This window comes from Populus euphratica, unplaced genomic scaffold (genome assembly GCF_000495115.2).
Source record: "Populus euphratica unplaced genomic scaffold, PopEup_1.0 scaffold101.1, whole genome shotgun sequence".
Classification (NCBI taxonomy): Eukaryota; Viridiplantae; Streptophyta; class Magnoliopsida; order Malpighiales; family Salicaceae; genus Populus; species Populus euphratica.
The window spans coordinates 852,425-871,934 of record NW_011499894.1 but is presented as its reverse complement, the minus strand read 5'-3'; the positions used below and the strand labels follow the sequence as shown (position 1 = coordinate 871,934).

Genomic DNA, 19,510 nt, shown 5'->3' with positions numbered 1-19,510 from the left:
GCAGGAATTGGCAGAACCTTGGAATCTAAGATAGGATCCGAAACAGGGTCAGTTGGAATCTCATGGGCAGACTCGCGCAGAATAGCATTGAACATTGCTACATCTAGCCTGGCAACACACTGTTCCATAACCTGTGAAACAAATTAAATTCCAAGTCACCCACCCAAGCCAAGAGTTGAGAACAAAGCCAAAACCAGACTACAGACAGCTCAAAATTTATGAAAGATGGGATATTTCTCGGGCTTGAACTTATAATGTCATGCGTGTAAGACTGAAATATAGAAACTGCAGGTGAAAAGGAAGGGCAAACAACTAGAAATACTAAATACCATTCTTGCAATGACGGGCAAGCAACCACACTCATGACCTCCTGCTCTAACAGGACATAGTCGTTGGAGAGCATCCTGGAAAGCGTTCTTCCATAAGTTGATAGAAAAGCTGCCTTGCTGCTGGTCACCCAAGGCTGGTCCATGCAACCTTCCAGTGGTTTTGTTGGAGGACAAATCCCCAGCAGGAGATTGCATATGTGGAGTCAAAGCCTGAAAACATCAGAACATAGAATACAGTTTACCAAGATAAATGAATTTAAAATGCGAAGGTCGTAACATGAATGTTGGTATAGTTTGTAAGTGAATAAAAAAGAACAAGATTTATATCCCATGTTGGGAAGAAACACTCCCTCCTAGGTGTTTATAGGTATTTGTAGGTGCGAGTTTTAATTGTGTAGTAAAATTAAGTGACGATCATGATAGATTGGCTCTTCTAGTGGGCTTTATAATGCTATTATATGATTGACTCTAAGCCACCCTATATTTGTTTACATTGATTCCCAAACAGTTTGTCTAACAATGAATTAATGAAAATATGATTATTTACTAAATGAAGTTGAGGCCTGGAATTTATTTACTAAAAAAATATGAGAGAGAGAAAAGGGGGTTTTCAATAATTATGGTTTACCTACAAGCATCAACAATAAAATTATAAAATTTACTGATCCTCGTTCTTTCTTACCTGCCACCATTCGGATTCAACCACACGGGAAAATATCCATGATTCAACTCTTTCTAATGCAGCAGTGAAGGTTCCTGTCTCCTGCCAATCATCAGCAAACTGCATAAAACCGTTAACTTGTTTGCTACCAGAACCACCCTTCCATTTCAGTGCTGTAGGCTTCCCTTCACTTTTCTTGCTACCCCCATTGGACTGCCTTGCAAGGGGACTTGAGTGCCGTGAACTTCCAAATGCCTGAGAAATGATCTCCCTCAGCACAATTGTGTTGGACAACCAAAATGTTAACCTTCACAAACAGAACGACAATCTTATTGGTCCACTATGAAAAAATAGCTGCACTTGGGAACAAATTTTAATATAAAACGTGATATTTACTTGCCTTGGAACATCATTACCGCAGGACTTGGAAATCAATACAAGTCCTGAAACAGTGTTTCTGGCAACCGTAGCTCGCTTAACTAGAGTCCAATGCTTACAAGCATGAATGTATAGTCTGGAAAGGCGTCTTGCAGGTGTGTGCACCTTATGTGCTGAGCTCCCATGTTCTGGGACTACAGAATAAAGTGAAATTTCAAGAGCAGCAACTTCTCTGAGCTCTGCTTCAAGTTTCCCGATTCTCATTTCCATGTCTTCAATCCTTTGATTTAATTCTGCTTCATCCTCATGTTCACCATTTTCTTCAGCAGCATCTGTTTCGTTGTCAATTGCAACACTCTGAGTACCATTTGAGGCCTCATCTAAAAAATCTATTTCTTTGACATCTTCTGCAGGCTTATCATCAACTCCTTCAGAAGACTCTAATGAAGGTTTATGAGGAACTCTCATGTCTTTAGAATTCTTATCAAAAGAACTTTTCGAAGTAACTTTCAAAGGCCCTTTATTTGTTTTTGCAGGTTTTTTAGGAGTGTTATTTACTGCTTTAGACCTGGATATACTAGTTTTGCGATCAGATTTCACCCTTGATCCACGCGGAGGACCGCTTTCTGATAAATTCTTATTGGAAACTGTTTTTGGGACTATCGAAACGTTTTCTACTTTCTCACCCTCAGCTGTCACCGAATCCCCTTGAGATGATACAGAATCTTGTGTTGTCTCAGAATCCGACTCATCTTCCTTCCCCTCCTTGGATTCTCTATCTAAGTCACCAGAATGGTCATCTGAAGCCTCATCCTTGTTCACTATATCAATCATGGAATCGGCTTTTGAATCTTGAGGAGCCTCCTCAGACCTGTTGACATTATCCACATAATGTATAACAAAGCTATCACAAACTTCAGAGGGCTCTGAGCCCGTGTTCGAATCACTTACTAAAATAGCACTGGAGTCTGGTTTAGCAAGCAAGGATTTAGATTCAATCCCCTTCGTCGTTTGATTCGGTTTACGGTCTCTCCTTTCAGTTTTTCCCGAGCGCTTCGACTGATTATTACCGGGAGTTCTTCTCTTATCACTCTCTTTCATTCCTAACTTGTCTCACCTCCTCCCTTCCACAACAAATGAGCGAGCTGCGGCCAACAAGAGAAAATATCATTAACCAACCAGAAAATAAATAAAAAATATTAATTAAAGTTCAGATGGTTAATACTATAATCCAGATTCATAATCACACCTATCTATCAATCATAAGCTGACTCCCTCGACTTGTAACAAGCAAAGGAAACTCGTTCTAGTTTCTGCAGAGCAACGCCTGCAATAAGAAAGCAAGTTTCCATAGTTTTAGAAGCTAATATGAATAACTGCACTGACCACTCGCACCCCCCAAAAAAAAAAGAAAACGAAAAGCAATAAAACTAGCTGGCTTAAAATAAGATAAAGTGAGAATAGATATTTCTGAAGATGAACGACACCGTTTTTATTTTATTTTCACATAGATCCTGTATCACATACAAAGCCAGTTGTTCTCCATTGAAAATAAAAATAAAACACAGATAAAAAGAGCATCAAATCCAATCCAATTTCAAGCATTCACTACAATCAATCACCTTCAAAAAACCAGATCTACTACACCATCACTTACTTCTCAAACAAACAATAAATAATCTGTAACTGTAACCTTCTAACAAATCGAGAAAATACAATGCACTTCGTCTTCTCTAATTAATGGCTCCAGAAACGACTGGGGAAAGCTAAGCAGCTGATGTCGCGGTTAAAAAACAAAAGTAATGAAATAAGAAGTTACCGTATCGTCTTGTTTGCTCAGCTTCCAAAAAATGCTTGCAGAGAAAGATAAAGAGAGGCAACAATGATCTTCCTCTCTTCGGGATTATCACTTGTCTCTCTATGTGGTTAAAACGGCATGTGAATTGGTAAGCTTTATACTACAACTGGAAGAGAGAGAGAGAGAGAGAGAGAGCTCCAGCAATGAGTGAGTGCGGGAAGCTGGCTGGCATTTAAAAAGGTGAGGGCATCATTTTTGCACGGACATGTTTATGACCGGGAAGAGGCTGTCGGTGGAGGGAGGTGACTGGGGATAACCAGTTCGGGGTTTGACGCGTTACGTGGAAGATTTTCTGGGTATACCTAAACTGCCATCTCTCGTTGTTTCACTATTAGATAATGTTGGATAAATTTTATGTTTTAAAGTATTTATTTTATTTAAAAATATATTATTTTTTTAAACAAATTATTTTTAATATTAATACATTAAAATAATATAAAAATTAAAAAATTAATTTTAACCAAATACTTTAAAAAAATAACAAAATAGTAATTCAACCACCACGATGCTAAACATATTCTTAGATTTATAATATATATTTTTAACATAGTAAGATTTACCATAAATTTGTGGATCAAAAGAATACATGTGATACCAAATTTTACATAATTAGACTGTTTTTTTAAGCATTTTAATCAAACTTTTTCCTTTTTTTTTTTTAAGTTGGTGGCATTTTTAATTCTCTTTATAGGGTACTAGTTTAGTTAAAAGCTAGTTATTTATGTTGAACTTAATGAAAAATTACCTTTTTACAATATTCAATCACAGTAAAACCCAAACTTCTTTAACCATAAAAAGATTTGAGAGGGATCAGATTTTACCAAGTTTAATCTTAGAAATCTTGAATTAATTTTTTTGAGTAGGTAAGTTCAAAAATTAACTGCGATTTAAATACTTTTGAGAAATTGTCTGAGAAAAATCAAAATAAAATGAACGGATCGTGGACCAAACAAGGCCATGATGGTAGAAAGCAAATAGCTTGGGAGGAGGAGGGTGTTTCGGGCATTTAAATGTTCATGACTTTATACAGCCATTGATTTCTCTGCCTTTCAGGTCAAAACAGCAAATCTCTTGGAAGATTTTGTTTCCCATTCAAGATAACCAAGGGCCACTGCATATAATTTTCGGTCTTAAATAACTTTAATCCCATTCTCTGATTGCTTCCCGAGTATTAATTACTCCTGACAAGTCCAGATATGTCTGACTGGATGGATATTGAGATCCATGGTCTCCACATTGCCATCAATAGTCGTCCCCAGCTCAGCGAGTTTAGTCGCTGTTTTGAAACCCATTGGAATTATTTGTTTTTTAAATTATTTTTTTATATTGTTGTGTATTGGTATTAAATATATTTTTTAAATAAAAAAATTATTTTAATATATTTTAAAATAAAAATTATTTAAATAACATTCACCATACTTTTAAATAAGATTTAAATTAAGTTATTATTAAAAAATATAACTTAATTAATTAAATTATAAATTTATTTTTTAGAAATCATTAATTCTATTCTTATAAATTTTAAAGTCACTAAAAACTTATATATTTATTAATTTTAAAGTTTATAAAATTAATTGAAATGCATAAAAATTAGTTTAAATATTCACGTTAATCTAAAAAATAATTTAAATTAAATTAAGTTAATTTTATTTTTTCTAAAAATTAAAAAACTAATGAATTTTAATCAAATTATAAATTAATTCAAATTTATTATTGTGTCCCGTAAAATCAATTCCTTTTTATATTTTATTAAATTTATACAGAATAAGTTTTGAATTGATTGAGCCAAATTTAATAATAATAATAATAATAAATTTTTATTTGTATAAATATTTAAATAACTTATATATTTTTTAAGTAAATTTACAAATTTTAAAATTAATAAATGTACAACCGTAATGCCATTAGCAACTACACACGCCACTTGATTTAGTTTTTTTTTTTTTTTTATCCTGGAAGTGTTAGCTGCTGAAGGTTCAAGATCAGTCCCCTCACGTGGAAAGGGTGAGTTTAGTCATGCGACCACCTCAGCCCAACTGTCCAAGTGAAACAAAAGGTAATTTCATGATAAAAAGCTGCAGCTAATTTTACAGTCCTTGTATTTGATAAATCATTGGAAGTATTGAAAGTGACAGAAACGAGATGATACTCATCTTCAGGTAGCTGTTTTCGTGGTAAAACCATTTTTCCTGATTTTTAAAATTGTTTTTTTTTTAAGTTATTTTTAATATATTAATATTAAAAGTAATTTTAAAAGATAAAAATATATTGTTTTTATATGTTTTTTAATAAAAAATATTTTAAAAAATAATCATTGTCATGTTTTCAAACATTCTCTTAAATTACCCTAATTAGATAATTTACCCTGCTAAACATTAATTAGTGTTTATTTGTAGATGCAGTTATTGTTTTTTGTATTTTTAGAAAATATAAAATTAATATTTTTTATATAATTTCAATATATTGATATTAAAAATAATACATGCATACATACATTTGGTAACATGATTAAAAATGTCTTTTAAAATATTTTTAAATTATTTTAATATTCTTATATAAGATTATTTTAAAAACACGAGAATCACAATATTGGACAAGTGCATGTTTATTCCCAAATTATCACCGATTTGAAATTATATATATATATATATATATATATATATATATATATATATATATAACTGAGGCCCTCATATCTTGGACATCATCCATATGGTCCTCATCTCAAAAATTTTATCTTTAAAATTATAAACGAAAATGATGATATCTTTTTTTTTAAATAAAAAAAATATAAAAAAATACACTTTAAAAAGTACATTGAAAATCAAGTGGATCACAATGTCAAAAAAGTGACTAAATACATGTTTATTTACCAAGCACCACAAAATTAAAAAAAAAAAAAAAAACTCTTATTGAGTCGCTCATCTCTCTTTAGAATTTATTAAAAAAATGATGACACACACACATACATATAGAATTGTGTGTGTGTGTATAATACCGAATAATTTATTAAAAGCTAGATCATACTATAATTTCTATAGATCTTTTATCTGTGTCTTTTGATGTATGTATTCTTTATTTTGCATTTAAATCTCTTTAAAATTAAAGTTGAACCTGTTTATTGCAAAAAACTTTTTCTTATTTTAAATTATTTTTTATTGTTTTGATGTGTTATTATAAAAATATATATTTTAAAAAATAATATAATATTATTTTAATATATTTTTAAATAAAAAATACTCCAATAAACAATTTTTACCTCATTCTCAAATACCCCTTAAATTATGAATACTAAATATTTTGTGTAATCTTGATATAATCAAGGTTTTTTTTGTTAGTGTAGTTAAAATTATTTTTTAAAATATTTTTTATTTTTAATATTAAAATAATTTAATAACATAAAAAAAATAAAATTAATTGAAACTCCAGTGCAAATTCACTTTGTGTCATATTCTACAAGGCCACTGAATGTGACTGACAGCCGAGGGCACCGTCATTTGTGTCATTTTCTACAAGGCCAGCTGAACGCACCGACGATGACTTTCTATTTGAGAGAGACCCATCGTCTTTAGCCTAAGGAGATCTCTCTGCCTTTCATGTCACCTTTACACAAAAGCAACAGTGTAGCTAGAGGAAGAAGTAAATCTTCGCCTTTCCACGAAGCCACAGTTTAGCTAGAAAGAGGTGTACAATTGCCCAAATCTAGGATGCATCCAATTCGCAATCATGTATGGATCTTTGTGGCAAAAACCCTAAATTAAACCCTATGTTTATTTAGAACGAGTTAAGTGGCGGTCAGTATTGATTTACCATCGTCTAAGAATTTCGATAATTATTAATAACAAGACCTGGTACAGGTTCTGCTACCACAAAAAAACACCTCCTGGTCCTGTAAGAGATGTGCAGGACAGGTATTGAGGGTTTTTGGTCGGGCGACGTGGGACTTGTTTTTTTTCTGCTGTTCCGAAATTTAAATTTTTATGTGTATATTTATCATCTTTAAAGTAATTTATATGTATATTGGATTTATAAGGCATTCCGTGAACCATAAAATTAGTGATAATATACACAAACTAACTCAAATATTCATATAAATTAAAAACAAAATATATAAAACAAAAAATTATGTAATTTTTATAGTTGTCAATTCTGATATGGAAACTAACCTGGTTAAATAGCTACACCTCAAATTATACAGATTGACTAGACAATTCAAATCAATATAAATCAATTAAGAAAAATTAAATATTTTATAGTTTGTATTAAAAAATAAACTATATAAATATAAGCTATATATGTTATAAATAACAAAATTTAAAATATTTTTTTAAAATATTTTTTTATCATTTATTAAAAAGATATTATGTTATTTTTTTTAAGTTAAAGTATTTAAACAAAATTTTTTTAATATAAATTGAAAAAATATAATTTTTTTCTTGTGAACATACAATATATATATTAAATATCTTCAAATCTCAAATTGAAAAAATAAAATATTTTTCTAGTATTTATACAATGAACTTTAAAAAAGATTAATAATTCACTAAAAATATATATATAAAAAAAGATCTTTAGTTAAGAGAAAAAACATATTTGAAAAAAAATCAGTTCCTACTAGGTTTTATAGGGTCTCTCGGGTCATGGATCGACCGAGTTTTGCCAAATTTTTTCTTAGTTTGATCTTATATCTTGCCTGAATTAGTCAAGCTATAAAGTCGACCTATCAAGTTGATTCGTATTTAATAATTATAATAATTTTTTTATTTTTTAAAATTAATTTTACCCCTTAAATAAATTCTTGGTTGTCAAACTAGATGTGACAACTATTTTAGTAAAGAATTTGGATTGTTAAATTGCAAGTTATTTAATTAATTATTTTTATTATTTAAGAAAATTCTTTTAAATTGTCTGACCAGTTTGATCAACCTAGCCAATTCTATATTTTTTTAATTCATCTAAAACCCTAATCAAATCATGTTTTGAATCCTAAATTTTCCGGTTCTTAAAAGGATAGGGAAAAGTTTAATAATCAAGGTTCAATCCACGACCAGCCACCTGTTTTGATTCATATTAATTGGGAAATGTTTAGGGTCTTGGTCCGTTGTTAGTGGAGTTGGTGGGAATATAGAGGTATATATTATGACATTTAACAATGCTTAAACAAAATCATTAAATCAGCTATTCTGGATACTAAGTATGCTTGTATAAAATTGCACTTATAATATACAAACACTGCATTTGAATCCATAATTAATTAAACCACAGGTCACGTTAACTGCCCCCTCCCTACCAGACTTGATGATGCAAGAAGATTCATTTATTAGCACTAAAAATCATGATGTCGTTTACAATCACCTGCTACAAGACCTTGATCAAGAAAGCTTCAAGTACATATGACAAAGTTTCCTTGATTTTAAGACATTGTTTCCATCAATGGAAGAACTGTCAGTGAAGGATAGACCTGCTGATCGACTGAACATCGTCGTCAAGCTTGAAATGAAGACAAATGATGTGTGAAAATGGGTGCCGATGTTATATTTTTGTAATCCAGTTCACTGGCAGTGCTAGGTACCATGTCAGAATCTCAACTACTTCTTGTAAGAAATTTGAGGAAATGATGCACCATGGATTTCATCATTTGTTCTCATTAAATCTTTGATTATAGCGGGGTTATCCAGTTTAGAAGCTGGGATTTTTTTGTCGATAGGGACTTGCTGTGCCATATTACCAGTGTGGTTCTTTCCCATAGCTCTCATGTCTAGTGACAGAATCTGCACAGCTTGACTTGCTTGTACAATTGTAAAAATTAAAGGGAAGATATATATATATATATATATATATATATATATTCTTGGTGTGTTCAGCTAGGTATATTACAGATCAAACTTCACGATCATTGCTTCCCACATTTTACAACTTTTTGGGATTGTAATAATTGAACAGATTGTTGCTGTTTTCTGCGAATTCCAGAGGCACGTTAAACTGCGAAGGAAATGAAGAACCCAAGACACTTGCAAGGAACATGCCTATAAAAGCACTTTAAACAAAAGGGCCTTCGGCCTATAAATAATAAGGAAAAGGCAAAAGAAGAACAAAAAAGGAAAGGAAAGGGACCACTTGCCAAGCAGTTTGTGACTTTTCTTCCAATTAAGAAATCATTCAAGGGCATTACATGATGATGTCCTCGATCTCTAATATTATTATAATTTGTAAATCATATAACACAAAGCCTAGATTGTCCGGTTCTCCGGCAAACCTTTAACACGAAGAGTTTTAGAAATAAGATAGCATTTATTTTTTAAATATTTTTTATTTAAAAATCTATCAATATAATTTTTTTTTTAAAATATTTTTAACACCAATCCAAAAATAAAAGAAAAATATATAAAAAAATTAATTTAAAACAAAAATAAAATTTAAATTTTTAAAAAACACAATTTCATGCTAGCAAACACACAATCATGAATAACTTTTATTAGAGAACTAGATATGTATATTTCCTTTTTGTTAATATTGTTAATTGATACGAGATGAGAGTTTATTTTATCAAATGATTATAAGTTTAAATTCTACCTTTGTTCTTTCCTCTAATTAAATATCAGTAGCTCCTAGGAGTAACTACTTCCCATGAAATGTCGAAGAAACACCAGCAACTGCAATTTACAAAAGGCTCCATGGCTTCTCAACATCCTGGATTATCAACCCATCAATTTTTATTTCCTTTCTCATAACCCTAAGAGCCCATCTTGAAACTTTTACAAAAGAGGCCTTCGATTGGTTTGTACAAGCCCAAAGGTAGCCCGGGAAACTAACAGAAAACCGATCTCAAGTCTCAACCACCCTTCGAAACAAATGAAAGAGTACATCCGGATTGATAATTTGCCCTAGGGAGGAGACTTCCATGACATATGAAAAATTAGGAATTATTAAGAGTTATGTCCAAGACCCAGAGTAATTTAAGACATGATGCATATTTACTAACATAAATAGTCTAACCAAACAGAGAAATTGCTCTGGTTATGAAAGAAAATTCGCTTTGTTGTAGGTGAGCTGAAGGCACAACCTCGCCGATTGGGAGCAAGTGTATCCAGGCTGATCTTATGCAGCTGGTCATTCTAATTCGTAAAGCGAAAGCAGACCCTGTTAAGAAGAGCAGCAGCAAGGACAGAAGAAGAATTGGAACACAAGCTGTCGTCAACAGAAATGAACATAAAGCATGACAAAGAAAATCCCTATCTGTTCATTTTCTCAGTCCCAACCAACTGGCATCAGCGAGTTGGATGAATATGGCAGATAAAAAATATCTAGTAGGATCATTAATCAAAAGAATGACCCAATAAACTCAAAAACCTTGCTCACACCCCACCCCATCAGAATTGCCAAAAGAGAAAAGGTGGCAAGAAACACCACAAAGTATATGGGGTCAGCCTGTGAATGGTCACTGAAACTTCAAAGCTACTAGGACATTTTCCTAAATTCTGCACACACCAATGTCTATCACCTCAACAATCAATTATGCATCCCCACAAGTTCTGCCAATGAACCCAAATAATTGAATAGAATTAAGGTTCATCTCTGGATTATTCTTAGAAACACACTGCAGATCAAGCATTGAGGATGGTCACAAAGGCAGATTTTCACCATGCTTCATGCCCATGTCATAGCGTCTTACCACAGCACCATCCATGACTCCTATGGAACAAGCCCCATACAAGCCCCACACTTCCCTGCATTTTCTTTAACAACAAAGAACACTTATATTTAACCTAGGGAGATCAAACTTTAGGTCCAAGAAGTTTATTTTTTTTTTCAGTTTTAGAACCTTGCATCAGTATTTTGCACCATAGAGAACTAGTCAGAGATTTTTAACTTCAATTCTAAGACAGAACATGATAATGACACTTCCTAACACGCTATCACAACCATGTATTATGACATAACCATAACCAAGTATGCAAGCAGCTAATATCACCAACAACTAGCATGCAAGGTACACAAGACCTAGAAGTTGAACAGCCTCCCAGGTTGCAACTAATACAAAGATTGAGCTCAACTGGGCTCAAAGAAATTCCAATCAAGCAAACAAACAATTATTAAACCACTCCATTCAACAAGGGAAGAAACCTTGTTATTCGAGGCAAATATAGGTCCAACAACGAAAGAAAAACTGTCCAAAGCTGTAGTAATAATAAGAGCTTCAAAGAACCCATTATATAAACTTAATAATTTAAAAATAATAAATCAAAAAATCAGAAGAAGCTGAATTGTACAAGTGAAGAAAACCATAATCAAACAACCAAAACTAACAATCACTCAATTATAAGCGGCTAGATTTCACACTAAAAGAACTGTCTGAATTTATGCATGATAATTAATTGTGCCATTCACTGTGGTGTGTTATCATTCTACTGTCCTGCTACCTGTCCACCTACATATACAACCATCTCTCATAGGAAGCATCTCAGTTTTACTATCCATCTCCAAAGATACTACTAGTAGCCATTCTTTTGAAAAGTTCAGCTAGTAAATTCCTAAATGGATACAACAGCCTGTTCCACAAATGCTTTAATGGTATTATGCAGAGAGGACACCAAATTTAAGCAGAAGTTTATCATGCAACGCACCTACAGGACACTGTCTTGCCAGTCCCCTCTACATGAAACTTGCCTACCAAGGCAACTACCCGTCACGAATCCCCCATTTCCCTATAATACTCTTAACGAGTCATTTCTCCAACAGGCTTTTCGAACAGTCCAAACAGTATGAAGTAATGCCTAACTAGACACCACCAAAAAGCACAAATGACAATGCAACAACTCTCAGCACATAATGCTTGCTAGGTACTAATTAAAACACATCAGTTCACCTTCCCATGAAACCATACATAAAAGTTCTCTCCAACAACCCCCTTGCTAACTTTGTTTTTGCAGAAGCATCCAAATGCACATCAAGAATCCAATATATTCACATCAAACAATGATTATACGCATGCTGGGCACGTGAAAGTGAAACTCCACATCCAGGTTGCATTATGTAATTTCCACAATAGCATATTGCATCTTTCTGTCAAATAGTAATGAAACACCCAATGCCTCAATATTATTAGAAATCATAGAGACAACAACGATAAATTTCCTGAAGTACTATAATCATCATGTCTTCAGTATCCCAAGTCCCAAATCCTAACCTAACCATAACCGAGTTATGAAGACTCATAATACCTTAAACATCAAATATGCCAGAAAAATCATCGCAGAATTCTGGGTAATTATATCCTTTAATCACACCAGTATTTAGCCAATTTAAATTCAGTGATCCAGTTCATGAAGGAACTTTAAGTTAAATCCAACATGTTATCGAAATCAAAACCAGTTAAAAATTCTGACCAAAAAATTTCTAAACCGTCATGCTGTAATAAACACTTAACCAGCTCCAAATAAGCATACTTTTCAACAATCAAAAAACCTTATTCGACCACACAATGCCAACATCAGAAAATATAACAACAAGGAAAGAAAATCCCCGCATGGACATAATGATCAGCAGCTCCAACCCATGAAAAGCTGTCCCGCATTGCATTTCAAACATGGTAATTAATTGATCAAAGGTTACTAAAATGATAAACAAAAATGAATAAAAAATTCTCATTAAGAAACAAACAACTTACCTGACAAGTCACATTCACATTAACAAAGTCAAAACTCAAATTCAATTCAAAGAAAGAGCATCCACACAGACAATTCAATTCACCAGATAACTGGCAAAGGAAAATCACAATACTACCAGAAACATTAACCAAAAAATAAACTTCATGTAAAAATTATCCAAATTACAGAAGACAGTCAATCAGTCAGTCGGTCAAAAACCCTTTTTATTTGACTACATGTTATTATCAACAACCCCAGCAAAATCCCACAAAATTTTGATAAAAAAACAAGCATACCCAGATCTCCAATTTCACTCAGAATCAGCAGAACCGGAAAGGCCCAACTTCTCCATCTGGAGTCGTTCAAGTGCTTTCTGATGAGCCCAAGTTTCAATAGTGAGATCAGGCTTAGCATTGAGACCAACGCCAAGGATCACAATCGTTAAGAAGCTGGTGATGTAGCAAGGCAACTCCCAATCTTCCCATTTACGAGACTCTCCGGGTGGTGGTGGGGTCCGATTGAGAAAGTGACCTTTGGGTTGTTCCTCGTGTCCCGGAGATTTCCATCTGCTGGGACCAGCTTTTGCGCCACCGCGGGTTCGGAGGGCGCTGGAGATGCGGTGGCGGAGCATGGAGGATGCCGTTGTGAAGGGCATTGTATTGGGTTTTCTTTAGAGAGAAATGTGAAGAAAGCCCACAGAGACTGAGTTTAACGAGAGAAGTCTGTTTTGAAGTATTTTGGAAACGACGCAAAACAGCGTCGTACTGTCGTCTAAATGTGCTTTCCCTTTTCTTTTTACCTTTTAGGAATGGATAAACATTTTGATTAGACAATTATAAATTGAGATTTATTTTAAAAAATTATATTTTTTTTCTTGAAACAATTATGTGAATCTTTTTTTTTTTTTTCTCCCTTGAGTTTATAATTATAGGGAAACAAAAGTCAAATGGAGCATTCCTATTAAAGAAATGTCTCTTGTATGGTTAAGTAGGTGGAAAAAATAGTTAAATAAACATATTATTATTTTTTTCCTACTTTAATTTCCTGATTTATATTTGACATTTTTATCTGCTGAGGATATTATTTGAAAAATTTTCAGTAAATTTTTAATTTTCACCCATTTCCTCCTGACTTGAGAGCAAATTTTTTATTGTAGAAAAGAAAATTTTGGAATCTAACTTCTCTCTTCATCCCTTTTACTTCTTTTGTTTTCTTTCTCTTCCATTAATCAATATTCCATTCACACCGTCAGGTTCTTTTCATTATATATATATATATATATAGATAGATAGATAGATAGAGAGAGAGAGAGAGAGTTTAATGGACAGTTAATTCTTTGTATGCTAGTTACATTGAAAATGAATACAAGAATATTTAAATGAATGATACATCAGATAAGAGAAGTAGGATCCATATGATGGTGCAAAATGCAGGCGTGAGGGGCAAAGCAAACTGCAAATATTCAAAAGTTTTCTATGGTGAAAGTGTTGTTTAGACATGAACATCCTCCCATCAACTTTCATCTATTCTGGGTAAGAACCGTCCATTCTCTAATTTAAAACCTGGTTATGAATGATTGCTCCACCACCTATAAAAAGGGATTCTTTATCTTTATATCTCTCTGTAAGATGTTAAATTCTTCAAGCTTGTCTAGTCCTTTATATCTGAAGTTCTCAAGCAGTTGAAGGCAATCTCTGAACAGGAAGGAAATACCTGTGACTGTGAAGCAAGCCATCATGCAAAGCTTTTAGACAGATGAATCTCATAATCAGTCTACCTCCCTGTAACTGATCTTTCTGGGCTTGGATAGCTGGGTGAATCAAATAAAATAGAGCTGGTAAACAACCGCGACGGTGTTGCGCGGGTTGTTTTTTGAATAACCTTCCCAGAGTCTCCAGCAGCAGTAGTAACCAACACATATCCTGTTAAAAAATCATCAAAACTCACCAATAGTCGCCACAAGAACAAATTCCCCCAGCAACATGGTGGAACCGGTTTTTATCCCTTATAGACACTTGTCTTCCGTAAACCTTCGATACAAATTTGGCAAAATTGTGACAATCAACACAAATCCGGAGGTTTTTTATTACTCGGAGCGGGACTCCCTCAGAAGTAGAAATTAATCCAAAAGCCAAAGCCAGCTTCTCACTATGGCCTAGAAGTATTTTCTCCTTTTGCTCTTCATCCACATCGTATAAAACACAACTCTGGTCAGGAACATAGCCAGATTCCTTGAATTTCACCAATAATTCCCTTGCCTTCAAAAATACCTCTTCTCTCCTAGGATGGGACCGATCACTTGCGTAAAAGGTATGAATGGTTTGGTCAAGTTCAATCCAGCTTCTTCCAGGCTCCTTTATCACAGCTTTCTCCATCATCAATTTCCTTACATTTCTCACATCTTCCCACCTCCCTGCAGAGGCATATAAATTAGAGAGAATGACATAATTCCCTGCATTTTCAGGCTCTATTTCCAAAAGACGACAACCTACAAATTCACCAATATTAGTATTTGAATGAACTCTGCAAGCTCCTAAAAGTGAACCCCAAATAGCAGCGGTTGGTTCGAAAGGCATCTTTTTGATCAATGCAAAAGCCTCTTCTAATCGGCCAGCACGTCCAAGCAAGTCAATGACACACCCATAATGCTCAATCCCTGCTTCTATCCCATCACCCCCATTCATCATCTCATCAAACATTTCCAGCCCTTCATCTTCCAATCCTCCATGGCTGCAGCCAGATAGAACAGCCAGAAAAGTGACTCTGTCAGGTTTGACTTTATTTTCTTCTCTCATTAATTTGAAAAGTTTAACCACCTCTAACCCCTTACCATGCTTACCATACCCCACAAGCATTGCATTCCATGAAATAACAGTTCTAACAGGCATGTTATTAAAGATCTTTCTTGCGTAATTAAGGTTTCCACATTTTGAGTACATATCAATCAGTGAATTCTGGAGAACTACATAAAAGGGCAATTCACATCTGAGCACATGGCTGTGAACTTGTTTGCCATGATCCAAAGCAGCAAGCCCAGACAGTGCAGTCAACAAACTGGCATAGGTAACATAATTTGAACTCATTCCTTCCCTTTGTAACCGGCAGAATAGTCCTAATGCCTCTTCATCAAGGCCTAACTGAGCATAGCCTGAGATTATTGCAGTACAGGAGACAACATCTCTTTCAGGCAAGCATTCAAAAACTCCTCGAGCTTCATGGATTCTACCAGCCTTGGCATACATGTCAAGAAGTGAGCTCCCAACAAATATATGGTTTTCATAGTTTCTCTTGAATATGAGAGAATGAATTTGCCTTCCCAGCTCTAACCCTGAAACACCTGTACAAGAGGAGAGCACAGTAGCGAAAGTGAACTCATTTGGCTCCGTATCTGCACAAATTGCATATCGGTATTAGTAAAATGTAATAAAGCACTGCGAGAGAAAGAACTTAATTCACTATAATGGACACCATGGACTGTAGTTCCTGAATCTCTATGGGAATCAAGATCTTCTATTTCTCAGCTGGGATATTCAGTCAATGGTCTCCCCACCAGGTCGTTCAAGTAGCGCAGACTAAAAAAACAAAAAAAAAGCGTGCTCTGACAAGCTTGCAAGGGTCATTTACATAGAAAACAAATTACAATCAAACATGCTTACCTGACTCCTATCATGCAAATATATATGAAAACGTTTCACTGTGAGCTTATACAGTTTTAAAGGTCATCCTTTATGTATCATGGCAATTTAACTTTCAATCTTACAAAACGCATAAGATCATTACCATCATTATAACTCAAAATTGAAACAATAGATCTGTATCTTCCTCTAACACATGCAAAGAGAATGTTGCTATAAACAACCCGTACACCTGTTAAACTTAGAGCAATTCTGCTACATATCACATTTGAGATTCATAAAAGCTTAATATAATACTAAACTAATCACAACTTATACAACGCCCCGAAACATGTCATTTGTTACTAACCATAACTTCATCTAAAGCACCAGTAAACAAAACAAAAAATCACCTGATCTTAACATCTGTACAAAAAGATGCAATGCCTCAGATGCAAACCCTCTTTGAGAATAACCCGAAATCATTGAAGTCCAAGAAACAACATTTCTCTCACGCATTTCATCAAACACATGTCTTGCACAACCCAAACGCTCACACTTCGTGTACAAGACAATCAACCTAGTACTTAAATACACAGGTGGTAAATAACATGTTTTGATCATGTGGGCATGTACCCTTTGGCCTTCTCTAACAGCCCTTTTATTGACACACTCGTTTAGTAGCATATTGTACCCATCAAACTTAATTTCAGGACCTTGAATTGCCATTTCTAGTAGTGCCTCTTGCAGTTGGCCTTTAGTGCATAGAACATTTAAATTAGTTGGTTTACTTGGCAGGAAAGAGAGGGTTGTTAGCTGGCGAGTAAATTGGTCAAGGATAGAAGCGTTTGCATGTTTAGGATAGTGGAGAAACAAGTCGATGTATGGGAGCAATTTCATGTCCTAAAATGATACTACTGGTGCTGGCCACAAAGATGAAAGTTTTGGAACAGTTTTGACACTTCCGGTTTATTTATTTATTTCAATGATAGGAGATATTTCTAAATTAATTTAATATTCACCGAGATTAAATACTTCTTCGAAAAACTTATCTCAATTTAATGCTTATTCTTCAACTAACAACTAACTGATCTAGCTAGCTCTTATCGCGTGCTTACTACCTGATTTCCATTATATGCTTATTCTGCTTGCGGTTAAACTGATTTCCATTATTTCCATTATATTATAATGTTTGTCAGTGCGATGTACATTGTGTTTTTTTTTAATTATTTATTTTTATTAAAAATTAAATTTTTTTATATTTTAAATTATTTTTATGTGTTAATTTCAAAAATAAAAAAATATTATTTTTATACATTTCAGCATAAAATGTACTTTAAAAATTAATCATAATTATATTTCCAAACAGCCGCGCACCTCGTAAGAACACTCCTCTCTTCGAAAGATTCTCGTCTTCAATCTTGAATTCTTCTGTTTGGACAATTCTTTCTTAGGTAGTCTTCTTTTGGAATAGATTTGACCATTGAATAAGCTATATGAACACTACTTGATTGCTATTCTTCATCAATTCCCTATCCAAGATTGCTACTGGCTTGATTACTCTTTCATTCTCATCACTCTTGGCTTTTCAATAATTTCATTATTATTATCTTTTTTTCACATCCAAGAACCTATCTATTTTCACTACTTGTATCACATGTATTTTCTTCATGCTATAATGATGTCCAAGTGTATACTTCTCCCCACATTTAAAACATTGCCCCGACCTCTTTCTTCATGTAAAGTTTCAAAGTCTTGTCTTTAACCATAAGGCAACTCTTTTTTAGAATGCTCAAAAAATTTTATGATGATTCACTTGGTTGTCCATCCGCGCTGTATGAGAGAGCAATTCTTAGGTTGAATAGGTTCTTCTTTCCCATGGTTTTATTGGACCCCTTTTACCATTTTGCTTGTTCAAAAGTTTGTTCCAGCATTATCGAATGATTCAAGATATCCATTAAAGATTTGGGTTTCAGATCTTTCTACATGTTCATGCACATTTTTTTTTATATAATTTGTGATGTTTGGATTAATTTGTGTGTATTATAACTAAATTTTAGATTTATTAAACACCCTACAAATACAATAAACAAATAAGATATTGCGAAAATGACAAATATGCATACAAAGTTTTGAACCTAAGGTGCAGAGGCAAAGAATTCTCTATAATTGCTAGACCACGAACCTGAGTACTGTTCATGCACTCTCTTAATTTGTTTTGTGCTAGCTTATTAAATTATCCCGCTAGATCTTTTTTATTACCGAATCTTATAAACAAAGCCCTTGTAAACTCCTAACTTGCCAGATTTTCACCTCCATACAAGAACCCTTCATACCAAATCTTCTCCTTGCCATCCAAGTATAATGATACTAGCTACACCCACTACTGTACTAGTATATAGTTTAGCTAGAAGAATTTCTCGCATTTTAGTATCCAGCTTCTGGGATTTTCTCCATGAAGATTTGACAGATTGATTATTGGCATTGATATCATATGCCCTACCCGTGAGATGTCTTGACTACCAATACAATCACTTCTTTGATTCATAAGACCATCTCCTCATTGATTCATCCTCTAACTTGGAATAATTCCTCCATTAGTTGAGTTAACTCTACCATCTTATAGGCTTCCTGAATTTGCCTTCCACATAGCCATTATAGCTTCTAATTGTGAATTGATTTGATCGAGCTTCTTGCCATGCTCCTCTGTCTTGCAGATGTTGAATATACTCATCCACTTTCCTACCATGCTCCTTTAAAGCCTTGATTTTACTGTTATGCTTCTGATACCAATTGTTAAGAATTACTCCTTAACAAGCATAGTTTATAAGAAAAATGAGGGAGAAAGATTAACGGCAAAACTTCTAAATTGATCCAATGTGATTGCTCACCTTCTTAGCTCATTATTCTCAAGCTTATATGCAATAGACCGCAGCCCTGTAACTGCTTCTACTAACTGACTAACTAGAAACCAACTTTTTATACTAACGAACTAACTATTATAATCGCATGATTGTTAACTT

General features: G+C 33.7%; 3 protein-coding genes across 4 annotated transcripts in view; all 3 read right to left on the bottom strand.

Moving 5' to 3' along the window:
* Window positions 1–3,319, bottom strand: part of LOC105131817 (uncharacterized) — a 5,167-nt gene extending 1,848 nt beyond the window's left edge. The window contains exons 1-7 of one of the 2 annotated variants that reach the window (XM_011034983.1): window positions 3,188–3,317; window positions 2,618–2,695; window positions 2,320–2,513; window positions 1,391–2,239; window positions 1,012–1,297; window positions 330–539; window positions 8–131 (exon numbers count right to left, since the gene is read on the bottom strand). In XM_011034983.1, the coding sequence (XP_011033285.1) occupies window positions 8–131; window positions 330–539; window positions 1,012–1,297; window positions 1,391–2,202 (1,432 nt within the window). In that variant the 5' untranslated portion in view covers window positions 2,203–2,239; window positions 2,320–2,513; window positions 2,618–2,695; window positions 3,188–3,317. Of the gene's footprint in view, window positions 1–7; window positions 132–329; window positions 540–1,011; window positions 1,298–1,390; window positions 2,514–2,617; window positions 2,696–3,187 lie in introns of both variants that reach the window. The other variant, XM_011034982.1, reaches the window with a different exon arrangement.
* Window positions 3,320–13,011: 9,692 nt separating this feature from the next.
* Window positions 13,012–13,608, bottom strand: LOC105131816 (uncharacterized). Its single transcript, XM_011034980.1, has one exon. It carries the CDS (start codon window positions 13,526–13,528, stop codon window positions 13,184–13,186), a length of 345 nt encoding a protein of 114 aa, XP_011033282.1. The 5' UTR covers window positions 13,529–13,608; the 3' UTR covers window positions 13,012–13,183.
* A 597-nt stretch (window positions 13,609–14,205) lies between these two features.
* Window positions 14,206–17,606, bottom strand: LOC105131815 (Pentatricopeptide repeat (PPR) superfamily protein). Its single transcript, XM_011034979.1, has 2 exons — window positions 16,901–17,606; window positions 14,206–16,261 (listed from the first exon to the last, which is right to left on the bottom strand). The coding sequence occupies exons 1-2, from the start codon at window positions 17,385–17,387 to the stop codon at window positions 14,817–14,819; spliced, it is 1,932 nt and encodes a 643-aa protein (XP_011033281.1). The 5' UTR covers window positions 17,388–17,606; the 3' UTR covers window positions 14,206–14,816.
* Between the last annotated feature and the right edge of the window lie 1,904 nt (window positions 17,607–19,510).